At 39.5% G+C, this 19,383-nt stretch overlaps 1 protein-coding gene across 5 annotated transcripts in view; it reads right to left on the bottom strand.

The window, feature by feature from the left end:
* Positions 1-19,383, bottom strand: part of Ccdc88a (coiled-coil domain containing 88A) — a 154,609-nt gene that overhangs the window by 102,919 nt on the left and 32,307 nt on the right. For all 5 annotated transcript variants that reach the window (XM_036201581.1, XM_036201582.1, XM_036201580.1 and 2 more), the window contains exon 3: positions 13,340-13,448. In XM_036201581.1, the coding sequence (XP_036057474.1) occupies positions 13,340-13,448 (109 nt within the window). The remainder of the gene's footprint in view (positions 1-13,339; positions 13,449-19,383) is intronic.

Genomic DNA, 19,383 nt, shown 5'->3' on the forward strand with positions numbered 1-19,383 from the left:
ATAAAAGTAAAGCAGGAATGAAGAGTATTCATAAATGTGAGAATGCTGAAATTTTTGAAGAAATGCAAGAACTTAAATATAGAAAATATGAACATCTCCAAGGATATTAAAAGCAAAATTTCACTGGAAAAAAAGATTCAATTCTGGCATGAAGACAGTCCTAATGATTTGGACAATTACAAAAATTTGAAAAAAGCAATATAGTAATAAAAAACATTACGTGCATCTCAAAGGATATTGAAAGTAACTTCATCCCTAATATCTTTAGTTGGCATTACTCAATTTTTCTATAAAAATGATGTCTTTCATTTGAGCATTTTATTTTTATTTATACACAAATGCATATCTAACTAAAGTTCATACACCTTTTTAAAAGATTATAACCTGAATCTAATATAGGGGAAAATAGGAAATAGTATTGAACGCATTGGCACTGGAGATCACTTCCTAAATATAATACCAGTAGCCCTGATACTGAGAGCAACAATTAATAAATGGGACCTCCGGAAACTGAGAAGCTTCTGTAAGACAAAGAACACAGTAAATAAGACAAAATGACAGCCTATAAAATGGGAAAAGATCTTTACCAACCCCACATCTGACAGGTCTGATTTCCAAAATATATAAAGAACTCAAGGACCTAGACATCAAAATAATGAACAATCCAATTTAAAAATGGGCTATTAGAACTAAACAGAGAATTCTCAAAGGAAGTATTTCAAATGGCCAAGACATTTAAAGAATTGCTCAGCATCCTTAGTCATCATTGAGATGCAATTCAAAACAACTCTGAGATACCACCTTACACCTATCAAAATGGCTAAGATCAAAAACACCAAAGACAGCTTATGTTGGAGAAGATGTGGAGCAAGGGGAACACTCCTCCACTGTTGGTGGGAGTGCAAGCTTGTACAACCACTCTGGAAATCAGTATGGCAGTTTCCTTCCTTCCTTCTTTTTTTTTTTTTTTTTTTTTTTTTGAGACAGGGTTTCTCTGTGTAGCTTTGCGCCTTTCCTGGAATTCACTTTGGAGACCAGGCTGGCCTCCAACTCACAGAGATCTGCCTGCCTCTGCCTCCCGAGTGCTGGGATTAAAGGCGTGCACCGCCACCGCCTGGCCATTCAAATATGTAGCCCAGGCTGGCCTCAAACTCGTGATCCTCCTGCCTCCGCCTCCTTCAGCAAATCTTATCGGCGTGTGCCACCACAACCAGCAGTATGGCGGTTTCTTAGAAAATTGGGAATCAATCTTCCTTAAGACCCAGCAATAACACTCTTGGGCATATCCCCAATGAATGCTCAATCATAGCACAGAGACACATGCTCAATTATGTTCATAGCAGCATTATTCATAATAGTCAGAACCTGGAAACAACCTAGATGCCCCTCAACTGAAGAATGGGTTAAGAAAATGTGACACATGATATATATACACAACGGAGTACTACTCAGCAGAGAAAAACAATGACATCATGAAATTTGCAGGCAAATGGATGGAACTAGAAAACATCATCCTGAGTGAGGTAACCCAGACTCGGAAGGACAAACATGGTATGTACCCACTCACAAGTGGATACTAGAGGTAAAGCAAAGGATAACCAGACAATAACCCACAACTCCAGAGAAGCTAGCTAACAAGGAAGACCCAAAGAGGGACACATAGATTGCCCTGGGAAGGAGAAATAGATGGTATCTCCATGAGTAAACTGGGGGTGAGGGGTGGGCAATGGATGGTAGGGGATGGGGGATGAGACCATAAAGGAATGGGATGGTCGAGCTGGAACAGGGATGGAGTAGGAAAGCAATGAGAGAGATACCATGATGGATGGTGATATCATGGGGGTAGAGAGAAACCTAGTGCTAGGGAAGTTGCCAGGAATACCCAAGGATGACTCTAGCTTGGACTACTAGAAATAGTGGAGAGGCTGAACTGAACTGGTTTATCCCAGTGATCAGAGCGGTGAATACGCTAACTGTCATCACAGAGCTTTTCTTCAATGACTGATGGAGGCAGATGCAAAGATCCACAACCAAACACCAGGAAGAGCTCCAGAAGTACAGTCAGAGAGATAGAGGAGGGATTCTATGAGCAAGTGCATCAAGATCATGATGGGGAAACCTACAGAGACAACCAAACCAAAGTAGTGGGAATTCATGAAAGCTGGATCAATGGCTGTGAAGCCTGCATGGGACTAGACTAGGCACTGTGCATGGCGAGACAATTGTATAGCTTGATTTGCTTGGGAGGCCCCAGCAAATCAGAATCCATCCCTGGTGGATAAGGGGCTTTTTGGAGCCCACTACCTATGATGGGACACTTTGTGCAGCCTTGAGGCCTAGGGCAGGGCTTGGACTCGCCTCTATTAGATGTGCCTCACCATGGGAGGCCTTGCCTTCTGTGGGGGAGAGTGGGTGTGAGTTGGGAGGAGAGGCCAGGGGTGGGAGGAGGGATTTACACACATTGATTGATGTGTAAAATGAATGAAAAAATTTCTTAATAAAAAAAAGACTGTAAGAAAGATGTCTTAACTCTATACCAGGTATAAACAGTAGTTATTACTGGAAAATAACGTGAAGCACTAGAGTTTGAGGGTAATACAGCAGGCCAGGACTGAACAAGGAATCCATTGCTTCACTCTCAAATTCCCTTGAAAAGTGATCTAGTAAGAAAATGCTATCCTGTCGGGTGGTGGTGGTACACATCTTTAATCCAGCACTCTGTGAGTTCGAGGCCAGCCTGGTCTCCAAAGAGAGTTCTAGGAAAGGCGCAAATCTACACAGGGAAACCCTGTCTGGGGGAGAAAGAAAAGAAAAGAAAATGCTATCCTGGGGAAGCAGTAACCTCAATTGAGGAAATGCATATATCAGACTGGCCTAAAAGAATAAAAAGGAAATCAAGAAAGAAATAAATGAAAATGAAACATAACATGCCTAGCATGCATATAGATACTGCATAACATATCTAGATGCAATAGAAGCAGCCCTCAGGCAATGTGGTTAGCTCTTACAGAGGACCCGAGTTTGGTTCCCACCACCCAAAGCTCCAGAATATCTGATGCCTATAGGCCAGTGTGTGGCATTTCTTAAAATTATTATTAATGATGGATGTGAAAGGACTCAGGCCACTGTGGACAGTGCCATCTTTGGGTAAGCAGTCTTGGGTTGAATAAATAACAAGCCAGTACACAGAATTCCTTTGTGAACTTTCCTTGAGTTCCTGCCCCAACTTCTCTCAACGACAGACTGTAACCCTGCATTCCACAAGTTGTTTTTGTTCATGGATTTATCATATAGCAGAAAACAAACTAGGACAACATCCCTAGTGAACAAAATTGCAAAAACTCTTAACAAAATATTTGCAAACTAACTTTTAGAAAACATCATTCATTATGATCTTAATTCAAGGGATACAGGGATGGTTCAATAAACTCAAACAACTAAATGTAATATATCATGTAGACTCAAGGACAGAAATCACTTTAAATCATTTTTTAAAAGATTTCTTTATTTTAATTTTATTTCACACATGTAAGTCATGTAAGTGTTTGCCTGCATGTGTGTATATGCACCAAGTGGGTGCCTCAGGAGGCCATAACAGGGTATCAGGTCTCTTGGAGCTGGAGTTGCAGACAGATGGAAGTACTATGTGGGTGCTGGGAACTGAACCCAGGTGCTTTGCAAGGTTAGCAAGTGCTCTCAACTATTGAGCCATCTTAGAGCCCAACTGGTCATCTTGATAGACGGCTTTGAAAACAAACAAACAAACAAACAGGCAAGCCTGAAGACTCTAAGAATAGAAGATAAATCTCGACATAATAAGGGCTTTATATGACAAACATAGATATCATATTAAATGGAGGGGGAAAAGTCAAGGTACTGCTGCCAAAATTAGGAAAAAGAAAGTGTCCACTTGCTTCACTCTTATTCAATAGAGTGCAGGAAATTTTATATACAGCAACAAGACATGAGAAGCATACATATAAAAGGAACACAAATAGGAAGGGTAATAAAGTATTTTTATCTGAAGACGACATAACTGTATAAATAATATACTATAAAGAAAAATCTTTAGAATTTGTAAATTCAGCAAAGACCAAAAAGATGGCTTATAAGTTAGGAGCTCTTGCTGATTTTGCAGAGGACCCAAGTTTGGTTCCCACCACCCAAATGGAAGTTTACAACTGTTTGCAATACCAGCTCCAGAAAATATGACATCCTCTTCTGTCCTCTGTGGGCACCCATACCACACCTAGCCAAACCCCCCCCCCCATCCTAGCCCCCCCACATCACCCCCCAACCCTCCCCACATGTAGCACACACACTCACATACATACACACACACACACACAAATAACCTTTTAAAAAGGTTATGTAAAAAACTTATCTGATATTTAAACAACAGCAATAAAACTTTCAGCAAAGTAGCAAGATACAAAATATACATATAGAGTTTGAGATATGGTTCAGTGGTTAAAAGAACTGGACCCGGATTCAATTCCCAGCATCCACATGGCACTCACAACCATCTGTAACTTCAGTTCCAGGAGATCCACTGCTCTCTTATGACTACCATAGGTCATCAGGCAAGCACAAAGTGCACAGACATACATGCAGGCACAAGACCCACACATAAGATAAATACAAATGTAGTTTTTTGTTTTTTGTTTTTTTGTTTTGTTTTGTTTTGTTTTATTCGAGACAGGGTTTCTCTGTAGCTTTGGAGCCTGTCCTGGACTAGCTCTGTAGACCAGGCTGGCCTCGAACTCACAGAGATCCACCTGACTCTGCCTCCCGAGGGCTGGGATTACAGGCGTGCGACCCCACCACCTGGCTACAAATGTCATTTTAAAAATCATCAGTGCATTTGTGTTCATTCAAAAACAAAAACAAAATAAACATACAGAGCATGTAGCCTTCCTATATACCAATAGAAAGCAAGCTGAGGAAGAAATCAGAGAAACAATCCCATTTAAAACTCCCTGGAAAACAAACAGAACAAACAAATAAAATATCTTAGAATAAATGTAATCAAGTGGTAAAGTGCCTCTACAATGAAAACTTTAAAATACTTAAAGAGAGGAATTGAAGACACTAAAAAGAGGGAAAACCCCTCAATGCTCATTGGTTAGAAGAATCAATACTGTGAAATGGCTACATTTCCAGAAGAATTATACAGACTTAATACAACCCCATCATAATACCCATGCCATTCTTGTAGAAATAGAAAAAAAATCTTAAAATTAATTTGGGAGCAAAGAAACCCTAGGAAAAAACCCAGTGAATCAACATACTTGATTTCAAGTTAACTACAGAAGCACAGGAGTAAAAAGCAGCATGGCATTGGCACAAAAACAGACATACAGGTCACTAAAACAGGATAAAAGACAAACATAAACCCACAAAGATATTTTGGGGGTTTTCCCCCCAAAGATGCCAAGAACTCACTGGAGAAAAGATGGCCCCTATTTTTCCAACAAATGTTGCTGGGAAAACAAACAAACTAGAAATCCAAAGGTAGAATGAAACTGGATCTTTATCTCTTGCCCTACACAAAAGTCTACTTCAAATGGAACAAAGCCTGAGACACTATAGATGAGACGGCGTAGGTGGGGCCTTTCTGAGCACAGCTGGAGTTACTCAGGCTATATGGTGAATGGAGTCTCTTGGAGCAAGATTCTCAACAGGAGAGGAAGCAGAGTGAAGAGATAAGGGAGGGAAATCTTTGCTAGTTATACATCTGATGGGATTAATATCTAGACAATACAAGAAACTTAAAAAATTGAACAAGAAAACAAACAACCCAATTTTAAAAATGGTTTAAGAAGCTGAACAGCTCAAAAGAAAAAATACAAATGGCCAAGAGAGATTTTTAAAAAAATGTCTACCATCCTTAGCTTTCTAGGAAGTACAAACCAAAACTGCTTTGAGACTCTATCTCACCACTGTCAGGTTAACATCAAGAAAACAAATAGTTGGGGTTGGGGATTTAGCTCAGTGGTAGAGAGCACTTGCCTAGCAAGCACAAGGCCCTGGGTTCAATCTTCAGCTCCACATACAAAAAAAAAAAAAAAAAAAAAAAAAAAAGAAAGAAAGAAAGAAAGGAAGAAAAAAGAAAACAAATGGCAACACACAGTGGCAGGAATGTGGAGACAGAAAAAAATCGTACTCATAATCAGAGTGTCAACTAGTGCACTATTATGGAAATCATTGCGGAGGGTTTTGTTTTAGACAGGGTTTCTTGGTGTAGATTTGGCTGGCCTGGAACTCACTATGTAGAAGACCAGGCTGGCCTTGAGCTCAGAGATCCACTTGTCCCCCAAGTGCTGGGATTTAATGACATGTGCCACCACCACCCAGCATGGAGGTTTCTTAAAAAGCTAAACAGAACTATCATACAATCCAACTATGGCATTCTTGGGCACATACCCGAAGGATTCTACGTCTTACTATCCATGCTCTATTCGAGATAACCAGGAAAGGTTATCATACATACACACATCAACAGATAGCATACATGTACTCATGTGGTTTTAATCAGCCATAGGTAAGAAAATTTACATTTCCAAGTAAGACAGATGGAAAGTATGTTCAGTGATATAATCCATGCTCCAGAGGAGAAATAAGAATGAGAAATGTCAACAATTCACGCTCTTACAGTCCCTCCTCTTTCTCAACAATTGGACACCTGGAGCTCCACCTGGGGCCTGGCTGAGGATCTCTGCATCCACTTCCATCAGTTATTGGATGAGAGTTCCAGCACGACAGCTAGGGTGTTTGGCCATCTGATCACTAGACTAGGTCAGATCAGGCTTTCTCTCAACCATTGCCAGCAATCTACAGAGGATATATCATTGTGGATTTTTGGGGACCTCTCCAGCACTCTGTCTATTCCTGTTCTCACGGTCTGTTATTCCTTGTTCTCCCTTTCTGTTCTTGATCCAGTTGGAATCTCCTGCTCCCCTAAGCTTTCTTTCCCTCAAACCTTGCCCTTCATTACTCCCACTGTCGTCCAGGTTGTTCATGTAGATATCATCTATTTCTCTGTCATTGGGCGATCCCTGTGTCTTTCCTAGGGTCCCGTTTTCTAGGTAGCCTCCCTGGAGTTGTGCAGCAGTCTAGTCATCTTTGTTTTACATCTAGTATCCTACAAGATTGGAGAGGCACAGGGACAAATAGCCAAAAGAATGGAAGCACATGAATTATGAACCAAAGGCTGTGGAGCCCCCAGCTGGAGCAGGCCCTCTGGATAAGTGAGACAATTTAATAGCTTGAACTGCTTGGGAGGCATCCAGGCTGTGGGACCGGGACCTGTCTTTAGTGCATGAGCTGGCTCTTTGGAACCTTGGGCTTACACAGTGACACTTTTCTCAGCCTGGAAGGAGGGGACTGGACCTGCCTGTACTGAATCCACCAGGTTTAAATGAATCCCCAGGGGAGTCTTGGCCCTGGAGGAGATGGGAATGGAGGGGAGGAGCTGGGGAGGAAGGTAGGGGCGGGAGAGGGGAGGACAGGGGAACCCATGTCTGATGTGTAAACTTAAAACACAAATATAATAAATTTTAAAAAAGGAAAAAAAAAAAAAAAAGAATGAGAAATGCCCCGATAATACTCAGGCATTTTGTGCTGTATGGGAAGGTTTAGGAGGTGCAGCCTTGCTGGAGAAAGTGTGTCACTTGGGGGTAGGCTTTAAAAAAAAATATTATTTAAATAACTTTTTTTTCATTTATTTTACATACTGACTAGTTTTCCCTCCCCCCTCTCCCCCCAATCCTGCTTCCCATCTACCACCCTCCTCTTCCACCCCTCCTCCATCTCCATTCAGAAGGGGCAGGCCTCCCATGGGCTTAAACAAAGCATGGCACATCAAGTTGGGGCAGGACAGAGTTCTTCCCCTTGAGTCAAGGCTGGGCAAGGTAATCCAGCATAGGGAACAGGTTCCCAAAAGCGAGCTAAGAGCCAGGGACAGGTCCTGATCTCACTGCTAGGAGCCTTACAAAGAGACCAAGCTACACAAGTTTCTCCCTAACCCCAAAATGCTGCCTCCCCCAAGACATTACTTTCTTTTCTTTTCTTTTTAAGACATTACTTTTTTTCACTACTCTCCCCCTCTGTCCCACCTCCAACCCACCTCCCACACCCAGCTCCCTCAAGATTCTATATCCTAACATATATACTTGTACATCCATGTTTATTGCTATACTATTCACAACAGCCAGAAAATGGCATCTAGATTTCTTCAACTGATGAATAGATAATGAAAACATGGTACATATACACAATGGAATTTTATTTACTCATAAAGAAAAAATAAAATTAAGGAATCCAAAGGAAAATGGATGAAACAGGAAAAGGTTATATTGAAAGATATAACCTAGGCTCAGGAAGACAAATACTACATGTCCTCTTTCATATGTGGATCCTACCTTCTAATTATTCTGTATGTGTATTTATGTGGAAATAAGTGTCAATAGAGGCCTGGGAAGTAAAAAGAAGTAAAAAGCTTTGGATGGGGTTATCTGATAAATAGAACATATATGATATAAAAGTGAAAGGGAAAACCTGGGCTGCAAAGTTTAAGCTGGGATAAAGGCTTGGAGATGAAGAAGACTGTCAACCAAAACTATGAAAAAGCAGTAAAAAAAAAAAAAAAAAATCTACTACTTAATAAGCTAATCTTAAAATAAAATTTCAAAAGAGAGACAACCAAATAAGTAAACTGAGAGATGAAAAGAGGGACATTAAAAGAGAGACAAATAAAAAACAGATTATTAGATAAGAAAGATTTTGAAAATTTATATTCAAACAAATTACAAAATCTAGGGGAAAAAAGATACATTTCTTGACACTGATGAGCTACTAAAATTAAACCAACAGGAGATATAAACAACATAAGTAGACCTAAACCAAGAATTGGTCCTGAAAAAGTAACAGTTGTTTTCGTTTTTTTATTTTTTATATGCATTGGTGTTATGCCTGCATGTATACCTGTGTGAGGGCATCAGATCCCCTGGAACTGGAATTTCAGACAGCTGTGAACTGCTGTGTTGGTGCTGGGAATTGAACCTGAGTCCTCCAGAAAAGCAGTCAGTGATGCTCTTAACTGCTGAGCCATCTCTCCAGCCCCCTCATGTTTTTTTAACACATGGTCGCTGTTGAATGTTACCAGACCTTTAAAGAACAAATTATTTCATAAAATAGAAAAGGAAGGAATGCTTCCATTATAGTAGCAATAAGGGCCCATTCAGAAAGGACAACTGAACTGCTACCCTGCTAAGCCCAAGCCTGCACAAATGCAATCACAGTACAGCTGCAGGAATGACAAGCAATACCAACGCTAACCCACCACCCACACACCTAGCAGATTCCTTTAAAGGATTCAGAACCAAGTGCCTCAATTCTTTGTCATTTCTTTTAACCCTTTGATCTGTTTTTCAAGATGTGTTTATCATTCTCAGAATTATTTTTACTTCTTATGTTATTATTTTTTTTAAGATTTATTTATTTATTATGTATACAGAAGAGGGTTGCCAGATCTCATTACAGATGGTTGTGAGCTACCATGTGGCTGCTGGGAATTGAATTCAGGACCTCTGGAAGAGCAGCCGGTGTTCTTAACCTCTGAGCCATCTCTCCAGCCCATTATTTTTTAAAACATTTATTGTCTTATTTTTAATTTACACCCACACACCCATCCAAAAAAAGGCATAACCAAAACTATCAAGACATCTAGGCCACAACCAAGAAATTCAACCCGAGGACCCATTGAATACACAAGAAGACGTCAAGACACAAACTTAAAGCATATAAATCAATTAAATAAATTAATTCTAGAAAATTCCCCAAATCTAGGGGAAAAAATATGACTATCCAAGTACAGGACCTACTAAGAACCCTCAACAGACAACCACAAAAGAAATTCTCCATGATGTTAAAATGCTAAAACCACAAAATGAGACAATTTTAAAAGTTGCAAGAGAAAATGCCAATTCACTTACATAGAAAAACTCATCAGGATAGCACTTGGCCCCTCGCCAGGAAAGTATAAACACATTCCAAAATTTGAGAGTAAAGAACAGCCAACCAACTATAACTAGCTAACTAGCAGACTTTTCTTTTAAAATGAACAGAGGATAAAAACATTCAAGTATGGCACAGACTAAAGTAATTCATAGCACTGCAGAAGATACTTAAAATGGTTTTAAAAAAGAAGTCACAATTTTAGATTTTAGGGTAGAATAAAACTTAGAAGAATAGATAAACAAATGACAAAAGGGGAAAAATAAAATATGTCCAGCTCAGTAAAACACCAAATCTCCAAGGTAAACAAGAGAGAAATATCGATGTCTTTTCTTTGTTTTCCAAAGAGGAAAACAAGTTTGCAGAAGTCGGCAAATCAGCCAGCAATACAACTAAATGTACACAGTCTTAATTACATTAAAAGATGCATTCCAGGGCTGAGATCACAATACAGTGATACATCACTTGGTCCTGGGTTCAATACACGATACAAGCAAACAAACACAAAAGTAGCTTATTGGATTAAGAAAAAGCCTGTAGTTCTCTATTTACAAAAAAGACTGAAAATGAAAGGATGGAATTAAGTGGAAGCTGAGACAATTAAGAATAGCAATTTAATTCTGAAAAGAGCTGATATCAAGTCAAAAACAATCAAAAGAGATAACGATCATCACTATCAACAAAGGGACAATTAGTCAAGAATATACAATTATAGGGGCTAAAGAAACAGATTGCTCAGTGGTTCAGAGTGTTTGTTGCTCTTGCAGAGGCTTACATTTGATTCCCATTGCCCACATGGTATCTCACAACCATCAGTACCACCAGTTCCAAGGTTCTGACTCTTCTTACCACCTTGTACATTAAGCATGCATGTGGGAGAAAAGAAACCTATAGCTTAGTCTAAAGAAACACTAGCTTGATTTGACAAATACTTTGTAAAGTTGGAAAAAAAAAATAGAGAAGCTGGAGAGATTTTGCAGAGATTTGATTTCCAGCACCTACATGGCAGCTCACAACTACCTGTTACTCCATACTCCAGTTCCAGAGGATAAGGTACTCTCTTCTGGCCTCCGTAAGCTCCTGCACGTACATACATACATTCAGACAAACATTCATATGCATATACTAAATAAATCTTTAGAGTGAAAATACAAATCATGAAGAGTTTAAAAGTCATAAGGATAATTTAGAATCTTTCTATTCTAAGGTTATAGCACTATTCTACATAAGCATACAGATACAGGTTAACTATGACCTTTGCTAAGTATAATGAACATAAAGTATTTTCAGAGTGGGAGGAAGCAAATTTCATATAAAAATATTTAAATTGGGGAACACTGAGGAAAAAAGGGGCAGAAGGAATCTACGAGACAGGGTTTCCAACGCTGTCTTCTGGTCATGACATGATGGCTGTACTCACAGACACACTGCCAACAGTCAACTGGCCAGCAGGCAGCACTAAGAGGACTTGGTGGGAGGGGCTTCCGGAAGGAGTGGAAGGGCGGAGCAGGTGAGGGTGGGTGGATAGAATTAACGTACACTGTATATGCATGCATGCACAAAATTGTAACACAAGAAATAAGAGTTTCCTCAGAATATTTAAACCAATAATTAGGCAGAATTGTATAGAACAATGATTCAGTTCTCCAAAACAATTTTATGTTCATTTGTACCTACTAATAATGCTTCAAAGTATATACAGAAAAACTTCAACTTAAATCCTTCAGCTTAAAACAACACTTCAACTCTTCTTTCACAATAGTCAAAAGCTCAAAGAGAACAACCAATAAAGCTGTATTCGGTAATTATTAAGAAATGTCAGCTTCCTGACTAGCTTAGTTATAGCATAGGACTTTTTTTTTTTTTTTTTTTTTTTTTTTTTTTCCGAGACAGGGTTTCTCTGTGTGGCTTTGCGCCTTTCCTGGAACTCATTTTGTAGACCAGGCTGGCCTCGAACTCACAGAAATCCACTTGCCTTTGCCTCCCGAGTGCTGGGATTACAGGCGTGCGCCACCACTGCCCAGCAGGACTTTTTTTTAAAAACTTTTTATTTATTTAATCTTTGTGTCTTTCACATTATGCATCTCCACCCCATTTATTTCCCCCATCCCTTTGTACCTACCTTCTGCCCTTGTAACCTCCCTCCCAAAATAAAATAAAATAAAATAAAACTTATGAGAAAAAAAGGGTAAATCTCATCACAGAAGCTGTAATATGACAGTGAGTCACACAGCTCTCCCATGTTAACAACTTCAGGGCTGGCTCACCCAAACCTATGCTGATGGGGTTGGCTCTATTGTGCCGACCACGAGAGGTGCAGGGCAGCTCTCCTGCCCTCATGACCTCAGGGCCAGCTCTCCCACCTGCCTCAGGCATTGATGAGGGGACAATCTCTCTCCAACCCAGAGCAAGGGACTCTTAATCCCAGGGTTGTAAATTTAAGCCCCATGTGGAGTGGTGTCTGTTTTTGTCTGGGTGAGTTTATACATTCAACTCAAATTTAGAGCCAGGCGTCATCTAGCCACACCTTTAGTCCCTACATTCAGGAGGCAGAGGCAGGCGGATCTCTGTGAGTTCGAGGCCAGCCTGGGCTACCAAGCGAGTTCCAGGAAAAAGGTGCAAAGCTACACAGAGAAACCCTGTCTTGAAAAACAAACAAACAAACAAAAATTTTTTTGGCCACCCCGCCCCCAATAAATGTCAAAAAATCTGAAACATACAAACTAAATTTTCTGAACAACAAAAAATTTAACAACTTAAAAAGCTTTGTGTATTTAAAAGTACACTTCTCCATAACTCATAAATGAAATAGAAGAAAGCATAAATTACAAAACATATTGAAATAAACATTTAAAATTGGCTATGAAACAAAAATCTGTGTAAAGCAACTACATCAATTTTAAGAGATATATTAGTAGCATTAAGAATTAAGGTTTGGGGCTGGAGAATGGCTCAGAGGTTAAGAGTACTGGTTGCTCTTCTAGAGTGCTCTGGCTCATTTCCCAGCACTCACATGGTGGTTCACAACTATCTGTCATTCTAGTTCCAGGGAATATGTCTCCTTCTGGCCTTCACAGTCACTAGGTACATGGTACACAGGCATACATGCAGGCAAAATATCCAGACATTAAAAAAATAATGCTCAGAATTAACAATTGAAATATATACTTAATTTAGTGTAAAAAAAAAAGCATACATCAAAAATATAATTCAAGTAGGCTACCAAATTATTACATTTATGAAAGTTCTTAACAAAGAATTAAAAAATATAAATATATACATTGTTATTAAAATACTAGTTTAAAAGAAAAGGGCCACTTACCTGATAATAAAACTTTATCTGTTTCACCAAAATGGATAGATTATGAATTCTAAGTGAAGCATCATTGTTGACTTTTTTATTTACTCTCTGACTCTCTGATTTAGGATTGCTGAAAGAAATTTGGAGAGAAAAAACCTTTTTATTATAATGAAACAAGATGTAAGATAAATATAATAGTTTCTTTTCAAAATTATGCATTCACTTGTGCTAATAGGTGATGCAACAAATTATTGCTTTCTTATATATTCTGTGCTTCTAACTAGTATCAATACATCCAATATTCCTTAATTGGTGGCAAAAAATGTCTGAAACCAAAATCAGATGTCCTTAATTTTCATTATGTCACTTTTTATTCTTGGAAGAAATATCCTAATTTCATCCTCCCAAAATAAATCCAGTTATACAAAGAATTCAAAATATGGGCTAGTAACCTGAGTGGTTATTTATCCTCACACAGTAATGTGGATTATATTTCATTAGGAAATATCCAAGAAAAAATTAAAAAATGAAATGGATGACAGAAGTTGGTACTTTAACCTTGTGTAAATTTTGTGAATTGAATAAAAACAAAGGGATACATATTTTAAAGAAGAAAAATTACAGTAGAAAAGTTGAGATATGGTTAAGAATGAGAAATTGAAAAGTGGTACTGGGGCTGGAGAGATGGCCCAGTGGTTAGAAGCACTGGCTGCTCTTCCAGAGGACCAGGGTTTGATTCTCACCATCCTGGTAGCTCACAACTCTCAGTAATTCCAGACATGGAGGATTTGATGCCATTTTCCAGCCTCTTCAAGTACCAGGCACACATATGATACACAGACATACATGTAGGAAAAACACCCACGCACAATAAAAAGGGGAGTGAGTAAGAGCAGCTTATGGCCAGAACACAAGCTGTAAGCTAGTTTGTTAAGGGCAAGCAAGACAACCTGGATGACGACAGTGATCACTCATTGAAGGGTTGAGTCTAAAATATAAAACAGCTTGCTAAACAGTTGCTGGAACAAAATATAATGGTCCTAATATCCAGCATACATTAAAAAATTGTTAAATATAACAAATGAAAAGTGATTCATGACTAGGAAAGAAAACAGAAACCATCAAATGAAAACACTCTTAGAAATGAATGAGAAAAAGAGAAATATCAGACAGGGATTATTTGTTTGTTTGTTTGTTTGTTTGTTTGTTTAGGAGCTGAGGATCGAACCCAGAGCCTTGAGCTTGCTAGGCAAACATTCTATACCACTGAGCTAAATCCCCAACCCCAGACAGGGATTTTAAACAGTCACTATAAGCCTTGGAGTGTGGAAGAATTGTATAGTACAATGCTGAGATCTAACAGTCAATCCTCAATACCACAGGTGGAGGGGGGCAGGACAAAAATAAATATAATAAAACTATCATTTAAAAAATCATAAATACAGGCACACACTTCCCATCCCAGCCAGCACAGACCCAGCATGTAAAGGTAAGGTCAGACCCTTTCTTCTGGTACAAACCTCAACTGCCCACTAGGTCTGCCCCAGAGACATAGGAGGTGCACAGCCTCCTGCTTCCAGGCACCAGCTTCCCCACTCCATGCCACTCATTCCAGCTGGGAAGGTGAGACATAGCTAGACTAACAGGATATCAGAATAGGAAAATTTCCTAGTCAAGAGAATGCAATCTCTGGCCTAGGTAGAGACCTATCAGTCTGTCTGAACCTGGTTATTCACCATCTTTGGGAAGGCAGGCTAAAGAAATAAGTAGAATAATTTAGTCCTTTCATAAGATACTATACTTTTCCTTCCCAGAATCCCCAACAAGTGTAATCACTTATGGACAACAGCTCTGTAAGGTTTTTCCAAATTATTTAGAAGAACATTCATTTCATTTCTTTTCTTTTATTTCTTCTCCAAGCATGCTTTCCTTAAGAATTTGGTCCTTCATCCCAAAATTTTGGGCTTCCTGAGCCTTTCCTGAAGTCTGCCATGTGACTCTCCATACCCACTTAAACTGACACAGCCCTTTTCTCTCCTCTATTAGGTTTTACCATTGTCTACTGGGGTTGGGGGATTAAATTAATACAATTTTTCTTGAGCTTCCATTTGAATACACTCTTAACTTTTTTCATTAGTAAGACTAATGACCACAAAAGGGACTCCAACTTCCTCTGTATCACATTCACTCCCGTCTCCTCCCCAAAGTAGCCTGGGTGGTCAAAAAAGCACACCACCTCATCCACCTCCAGTTCCCACATCTGCCACTGACCATACTCCCCGAATGTGAGGTGACAGGACATGAACCACTCTACTTAACTGACACAAACACAGAACACTCCACACACACCCTGGCTGTGACATGAAGAGTTCATGGGGTCCTCTGCTTCAATGCATACTCCCACAAACCTTACCAACCATAGGCTCTGAAGATCAGAAGACACACAGAACACTGCTCCCAGTGTAAACCCCCTTACTACCATGGCCACTGCCTCTGGTTTACAAGGTAAGAAGTTGAGCTCCTGCCTCTTCCAAACTGACATCACCTTCAACTTCCTCATCCACGAATCAACGATGATTCCACAGCTAAGCTTTAAGCAACATTGAACTTATAAAATAATCACTCAGGCTGGGCGGTGGTGGCACACACCTTTAATCCCAGCACTTGGGAAGCAGAGGCAGGTAGATCTTTGTGAGTTTGAGGCCAGCCTGGGCTACAGAGCGAGATCCAGGATAGGCACCAAAGCTACACAAAGAAACCCTGTCTCGAAAAAAAACATTATTAAAAATAATAAAAAAATATTATTATTACTCAGAGGCTTACATTAATTACCAATTGCATGGTCTATGGCTCAAGCTTCTTGCTAGCTAGCTCTTATAACTTAACCCATTTCTATTTATCTATAAGCTGCCCCGTTGGCTTCATGGTTTATCCGTACTTTCATATCTTGCTTCTCCTGGTGGGGGCTCACAGTGTCTCCCTTGCCTCTCATCTATTGGGCAATAATCCATATAGACCTAAGAAAGCTTAAAGATTCTGAACACACAATAATGGAGCCAAAACCAGCTTCCTACTTCATGTCTCATGTGGGCCGGGATATAGAGACGCCAAGGTACAGAGACGCTGCAGCATGAGGGCTTGAGTATAGCATGGCAGATTCACGATGCAGTACACAGAGTTGTCTCCAAGCCATGCAGCACACTGCATGGTGGATTTAGCTTTTGCTAGTATAAAAAAAAAAAAAAAAAGAGGTTTCTGGGTTACACACTCCTTAATAGAAGCATAGACCCACTGTCTCCCTGAGTGTGCAGAGAGTATGGCTCCCAAGGCTGGCTGTGAATTACCTCTGCCATGTTGGGAAGCTGAGGTGGGCAGGAGTCAGCAGCCAAAGCTGCCACTTCCGTACTGACCACTGCAGTTTAAAGCAATAGATTCACAATAAGACAGATTCAGATGGAACAAAGACTTTAAACTGTTTACAGTGTGTGTAACAATGTACGTAGGCTTGGAAAAGAGAGGAAAAGGAGGATAGACAGTTATATAAAGAAATAGTTTTAAAAAATAAAGTCTTTAAAGAGACAGTAAAAGTAAATAAAAAATAAACCACATAAAGATGGAAATCACACAGAGAGTCTGGATTGTATTGTTTTGGGGATTGTTAACTACAGAGAGACAGCTGGTTGTAAAGGCTGAAGAGTTAACCAATATATATATATTTTAAAGATACCTTGACTTCAAAATTGATGTCTAAGGATACGTTGCTTTGGAAAAGACATTCTGCTTTTACTTCCACAGAAGATGAGAAGCTATCAATTGCTTCCAATCTAATATGGTTTGATAAGTGAAGACCCACTGAAACGTATAAGCTGACACCATGGCCCAGATGATCCAACATCCAAAAACAGCTTCAAGGCAACTGGCTTGGACAATGCAACCTCACAGACTACTCCGGTCAGGACTTGACCATAATTCTTAATTTTCTCAGGATCCCCAAAAGATTGCCAGTGCCCTCAACCAGCAGGAAGTAGTATGAAAAGCTACTCCCAAATTCCCAAAATATTGCTTATAAATGTTTATTTTTATTTAAAGCAGGTTGATTATAAATGCAATCTCTTTCTAAAAGAAAAAAGGGGGATATGGTATAGATATGGTAGGATGAAAGGGTATATTATTAAATCTACTTTCAAAGAGCAATGACTAAAAAATTTTTTTTTCCTTTCTTTTTTTTTTTTGGTTTTTTGAGATGGTTTCTCTGTGTAGTTTTGGTGCCTGTCCTGGAGCTTGCTTGCTCTGTAGACCAGGCTCGCCTCAAACTCACAGAGATCCTCCTGGCTCTGCCCCTGAGTGCTGGGATTAAAGGTGTGTGCCACCACTGCCTGGCGCTTAAAATGTTTTACACTGCTATGGATCTCGGTTTACTGACACAAATTTAAAGTTGATTTTGTTATACTATAAGTATATTTCTACTCTTGCTTAAGGTATGTTTGTGCAGCTCATTTGAAATTGTAATGTATAATTAAGACATACAGATTAATAATCATCTATGATAATCAAATTTATAATCATATTAGTTATTTTTCAGGTATACATAGATATATTTCAATTAGGTAGGTAATCTTCAAACATTTAAAAGACCTACAGAAAATGGCATTTAAAATGTTTTAAAAACTTTTAGACTTTCTGGACAGTGAGACATGTCTGCTCCAGGCAGCACCAATGATGGGCACTGAGGAAACTCCAAGTATGCTTTCCTTATGGCCAAAGTTGGCCATTTGGGCAAGAAACTGTTTTTGCCTGGACTGACTGGGAAAATATTGTATTAATTGGATATGCAGGACCCATGGAAAAGTGACCACTAACCTTTGCAAGGCTAGATGGTCATTCAGGGTCCTGCTTCACAAAAGAAACTGCCAGACATTCTACAGGACACAGGAAAAGGTGACTAAAAAACTATAGACCTTTAGGCTGAAGATGGATGCCCCAACACTGCAGAGGAACTTTGGGTGACTGTCCAGGCAGCCAGATGTCTCTACCACTCTAGATTTTTGGAAGTTGCTTACAATGCACTTCCTATTTACTTAGGTAATATTATATACTTCTGAAGTCTTTGATGTAGTTGAAAATTACATAGTTATAATTTTCCTTGGTTATGCTAAGATAAATTAGACATGAAACCTTAGACTCACAAATATAGGATAGATAGAAGATTTTCTTTAATTTTGCCAAATACAAATAGACTAGATATTGTAAATACAATTCTTGCTTGATAACTGTTCTACTATATGTTAATTTTACTATGTTAAAGTTAAAAATGTCCTTTTTGATTAGATAGAAAAGGGGAAGTACTGTAGGATGTCTTTCTGTATGCTGTGAATATGTGTTGCTATGACTGGTTAATGAAGAAGCTGCTGGCCTATGGCAAATCAGGTTATAGCCAGGCAGGAAATCCAAGAGAGAAGGCAGAGGTGGAAGAGACACCAGCCTGCCGCCCAAGGAGTAGCTTTCCAGCAGACTGGTAAGCCACAGAATACATGGCTAAACATAGATAAGAATTAGGGGTTAATTTAAGTGTAAGAGCTAGTCAGTAATAAGCCTGACCTAAAGGCCGAGCAGTACTAATTAAAATAAGTCTCTGTGTGTTTACTTGGTTGGGGTCAAGCGGCTGCAGGATGTGGGAGGGGGAGATTAGTCCCGACTGCAGGGCTGAGCAGGATTAGAGAAACCTCAGGCTACAACTGAACACAGCCAGGACTCATGAAGCAAAGGCACAGAAACATGCTTATTCAACGATTGTGCTAGAAAGTATCAACCAACAAACTAACTTCAGATAGGCAAATCCTTGTATAAAACATTAGTAACATGAAAAGCCACCACGAAAATGTTTCTTCAAAAATCAACAACCCCACCTACCCCAGCCCACAACTCCAGTGAAAGCCCCCTGATCTACCAGATGCCGTGCCAGGTACCAGAACTTGAAATAGGCCACCTACTGGCAGACTGCCCCTACTCTTTAAGTGCCCAACCAGCCTACCTTCAACAATCCCTTCCCTCCTTGTAACCACATC

The sequence above is a fragment of the Onychomys torridus genome, chromosome 10 (genome assembly GCF_903995425.1).
Source record: "Onychomys torridus chromosome 10, mOncTor1.1, whole genome shotgun sequence".
NCBI lineage: Eukaryota > Metazoa > Chordata > Mammalia > Rodentia > Cricetidae > Onychomys > Onychomys torridus.